This window comes from Sprattus sprattus (genome assembly GCF_963457725.1).
Source record: "Sprattus sprattus genome assembly, chromosome: 19".
In the NCBI taxonomy this organism is placed as follows: Eukaryota; Metazoa; Chordata; class Actinopteri; order Clupeiformes; family Clupeidae; genus Sprattus; species Sprattus sprattus.
Genome location: NC_137917.1, coordinates 19,874,007 through 19,878,959, shown reverse-complemented (window position 1 = coordinate 19,878,959; position 4,953 = coordinate 19,874,007). Strand labels below are relative to the sequence as shown.

Below are 4,953 nucleotides of genomic sequence, written 5' to 3'. Positions count from 1 at the left end.
ATGTTATCTGTTTTAGTAAATACAGTTTGGAGGAAATGCTTTTCCTCTTTCTTCTAGGATAAACGACAGATGATGTGTGCTATGTAGGACACTTCCTTCGCCGGTAATCATTAAGAGATTTTAGCAACATTTTAGTCTAACAGAGTCTAAGAGCATTACCAACGTTAGCTATTTATCGCTATCTTATATGTAAACGAATGCTTACTGTATTTGGACTTCATGCCGTGTATCGTTTTTTCATCAATTTGAACTTGCCTTGACATTAGACACACATAGTCTTTAGCTTAATCTCAAACTCATCACTGGCTACATTAAAAGAGCCCACTTTGTTTTCAAACTTAACCCCGGGACGGAACAGAAATGCCTGTCGGCATTATGCTGCGACAAGGTTTATATGTAGTACGAGGACTTTATCGAGATGGCTTGAAACTGACTAGACTCGCAGGTCAGCAGTCCTTCAATCGGGCGCATTTGCCTGCATCCTATTGTCATCAGCCCTTAGGTGTTCGTGCTCTTACGGTAAGGGGACATTTAACGTCATGGATTCGGTCCGTTTCTCTCCTCTTGACAACATTACACATATTGTAGTGAATCCGGTGTTTATCAAGTTGTCTTGACCTTTTACCCATATCCGTGCTCATACACGTGACATTACTAGGGTTCTGCTAGTGGCGATGTGACGTCACGCGCATCAGACATTGGCAAATGAAATAACTATAGATACAAAAATATAGGCTTTGTATTATATAACAAGCTACATTCTATTTGATATTTTATCTATTTTTAGAAATACACAATATGTTTAATTCGTAATCCAAATGCATACTAATTGGTACCTCATGCATCCTTTGGCCAGCAGATGTCGTCATGGCCTTTCTCTTCGCCATCACGAGACTACAGCCTGCCCAATGAGTCCTGGAGTCCAGAGATGCAGAAGTTATATGACCACTACAACGCATTATGCGAAGTTGAGGAGGATGGAGAGAAGAAGAGGGGAGCGTGGAGGAAGCTACCGAGCTACAACCGCACTCTTAAATATGCAACTGGTAAATAGAACACTAGCTTAAAAAGTTCTGAAGCTGCATTCTTGGCCTCATGAACACACCCACAATACATCTCTCTTTTCTTTATCTGTCTTTATTTGAGGAGAGTGCACAGATGTTAAGTAATTGTATATCAACCAAGATGCCATGTATCAACGAAGTCAAGAGGGTGTAAAACCCATTGCCTGTATATAATGTGCAAGTGGTTATGTACTTTTTTATCATGCAGCCTATTTATTCATTTTCTGTCCGCAAATCAACCACCGCACGAACACACACACACACACACACGCACACAGAAGCGCGCACGCTCACTCAAACGCACTCATAAATAGACACATACACATGTAAGCAATACTTAAGTTCCCCATAGCACACACATATAGTATACAAACAGTGGTTTGTATCCAAACAAGGGACTGGAAAGCAAGTAAATATTGTATAAACAGACACAGTACAAATATTGCATTCTTTGCCTTGGTTAAGATTGCCCTATATGCAAAGACTTATTTACATTTTACTATAGTAAAAAATGTTTTAACTCGCCATGACCAACTCAAGGCCTCCTTTACCCTGCCTCACTCCCTCAGGCGGCCGGTGCCTCAGTAAGCTTATGCAGGCCAAGGCCAGGCTCTTCACCCGGAACATTGAGGAACCAGGAGCAGGCTTTGAGTACGTGGTCTTCCTAAACAAACCGGAGAAGAGCTGTGTGTGTGTGTTCCAGGCTGGACACCTTCTGGAGGGGCCGCCAGGGTAAGGACCAAGCCATGGCAGACTATTAACTAACCAAGTTTCTATGCATTCAGACTTTATCACTGTGAGCTGAACAATATGTGTTTTGAAATATAACTAAGGATATGTGGTTTTATTTAATGGAATAAGCAGGTTGTGGGGGGTGGGAGCACTGCAATGACCATGTTAGTGTTATTGTTATACATTACACCACCAGACTTAGAAATGGCTTCATACACCAAGCTGTCAGGAAGCTAAATTCTCGCCCCTCTCTCCCCCCAGCCATATCCTCCAGTCTGACAGAAAGCTGAACCCCCTAACCCCCCACCCTCCCCCCAAAAAATCACTCAGGACTCTGCACTTTTAGGACTTGTTGACATTTAAGATACTTATTTATGAATATTTATGTTTACTTATTTTTAGGAAATGTCTTGTCTTATCTGTTGTGCCTGTGCACCTTTATATGTTTCACCGTGGAAGAGTGGGAAACGTCCTATCGATTCCTTTGTATGTCTTGACATATTAAGTTATTGACAATAAAGCTACTTTTACTTTTTTGTGTGACTATTGTTGTGAATTCACATGCTAGGCACGTCCACGGGGGAGCGATTGCCACCATGATAGACTCTGTGACGGGAACACTCGCCACCTATCTCTCAGGACCTGTCATGACGGCTAACCTCAACATGAATTACCGCAGGTAACTTTTAAGCACAGAGGAATGAGGCCACAGAAAGTACAAAATGTGTGCAGCTCTTAAATTTTACATTACACCTCTTGCTTTCATCCTCTTTTATTCAGTATTATATCAATATAAGTGACTGAAAAATGCAGTGGCACAAGTAAAGAGCCTTGCAGAAAGTGTTATAGGCAGTCCTCGATTCAAATCCCATACGCTTTTTGTCAAATTCAGGAAAAATGCTCCTTGTAATTTGCTACAGGTACCATACTTGAGCGAACCTTGTCTTTTCTCTCTGTGACGCCGCGGTCCTGGCCCTAATTGTGTGTGTGTGTGTGTGTGTGTGTGTGTGTGTGTGTGTGTGTGTGTGTGTGTGTGTGTGTGTGCATATGTGCTTTCTCATTTATATGTTTGTTTGGTTTGGTTGCTTGGTTGGTGTCTCTCATGATGACCTGTCCCTCATGATGACCTGTCCCTCTCCTTCCAAGCCCCATCCCTCTGGGCAGTGTGGTGTTGGTGCACTGTGCGCTGGAGAAGGTCGAGGGACGCAAAACCTTCCTTTCCTGTCGGGTAACCAGCTCAGATGGAGCCAAACTGCACACAGAGGCCACAGGTATAGAGCACTCAGTCCTGCTTATCTTGAATGAAGATTCATCTCACACACGCACATGCACATATATGCATAAATACACACACACACACACACACACACACAGACACTCATATACACACATACACACAAGCACTCATATGTACGCACACATACATACAAACATACTCCCACTTCATCATGTCCTCCACAAGATACATATTTATACACTTATCGTGATCCTGTCATGTCTGTCAGATATGGCCCATACACATTCACACCCTGTTTTTTACTTTTGCGTTGTGGTCGTGCATAATTGTGTACACCCACCGTGCGCGGGTCCAGTGATCTGACGCTGAGCAGAGTGAGGTTTTTTAGCATTTTTTTTAGGCTCTTCCAGATAAGCCCCATATCATGACTGTGTTTGTGTGCGTGTGTGTGTGTGTTTCACTTCGCAGGGTTATTTGTGGCGATTAATGTGGGGCACCTATTTGGAGCGTGATGTCAACCTGTGCCGCAAAAAAAAAACGGGCTCAACATGTGGGAAACGTACCTGCCATCCAGAGCTGAGGCCTTCTTAGAGAGAATGAGTGTTGCTGCGTTTGTATGAGTGCATACTGTGTTTCTCTATGCATATGAGAGTTTATGCGAGTATGTGTGTTTTTTAGTTTTTTTATTTTACATGGAAGGGAAGGACTGACCCATCCAACGAACATATTACCTCTTTGACTAGTGAGAGCCATGCCAGACATTCCCCCCATACTAGCCCTGTGCTTACATTGACATTTACATTTAGTCATTTAGCAGACGCTTTTATCCAGAGCGACGTACAAGAAAAATTGCTTTTTTACATCAGGAGCAGTTAGGGGTTCAGTGTCTTGCTCAAGGACACTTACACACTGAGTAAGTAAGTAGGAGTGGGGATTCGACCTAGCGACCTTCAGATCACTTAGCAACTCCTCTACCTCCTGTACCACTGCAGCCCCTGTGCTTGACTCACTCATGGTTTTTTTAGAATCCTGGCAGTACATTTGAATGACCTCAGCTTCTCAGCATTTTGTCCTCCAGGGTCTACCTCACTCCAAGTATCCTTGCCTTCCTTTACTGATCGCCTGTTCTCCTCTCCCTCACCATTGCCTTTCTCCATAGTCCCCCCTTTTATGTTGAACCCCCTACCTCTATAGTTACAAGGGATGCAAGGCTTTTCTTAATTTAGTTACCGCTGTATATTTATCAACAAAGTATTTATTGTCATGTAACAAAAGTATAATTTCACCATAGCCTTTATTATTTATTTTAAAAACAATATTAACGGGGTGGCCTTCTGATAATACGTATCTGATGGTGTTTTGCAGTTAATGTTCAGTGCAGCTGTGTGAACTCGATAATAAATATTTCTGGAAAACTCTGAGTGTGCATGAAATTTCGTTGACATTGAAGTGACTGCATTTTGTCAGCTTTAGCTTGATTTGAGAGAAGTACCGAAACAATATCATCACTTGGGGAAAGACAAAACCTTAAATTGACCGTGCACCAGATTTTGAGGTTGTTTTCTTTACAGACACTTTGCAGTGCTTTGCAGGACAATAATACATCTGGACAGACTTAATCACTGAGGAAACTCTGCGCAAGCTTTATTTGCTAAATAATTTCAGTTGCAGTCACTTGCAGATGTATTTAAGATTCTCACAACTACAACATTTGCCCCTCACATACCCAAAGGAAAGAGGAGGAGCGCTGACACTGCAATCATCTGTGATCCGCACCTGGGTTCTAAACATGAGGTTTAGTCTGACAAAGAAACTGCGTCCAACTGAAGTCCAACTGACACAATATCAATCATGGGACGAAATGAAATGGAATCATGGAACCAAAATGGTGGTTTCGGTCCTTTCTGTCTCTTCCTTCTG

General features: G+C 42.5%; 1 protein-coding gene across 1 annotated transcript; it reads left to right on the top strand.

Annotated features, from left to right (window-relative positions):
- Nucleotides 1-375: 375 nt before the first annotated feature.
- Nucleotides 376-4,262, top strand: them4 (thioesterase superfamily member 4; the record flags this gene model as incomplete). The annotated part of the gene is made up of 6 exons (XM_080857987.1): nt 376-519; nt 860-1,046; nt 1,634-1,796; nt 2,365-2,475; nt 2,943-3,067; nt 3,502-4,262. The coding sequence occupies 6 exons, from the start codon at nt 376-378 to the stop codon at nt 3,543-3,545; spliced, it is 774 nt and encodes a 257-aa protein (XP_080714113.1). The 3' UTR covers nt 3,546-4,262.
- Nucleotides 4,263-4,953: the final 691 nt, after the last annotated feature.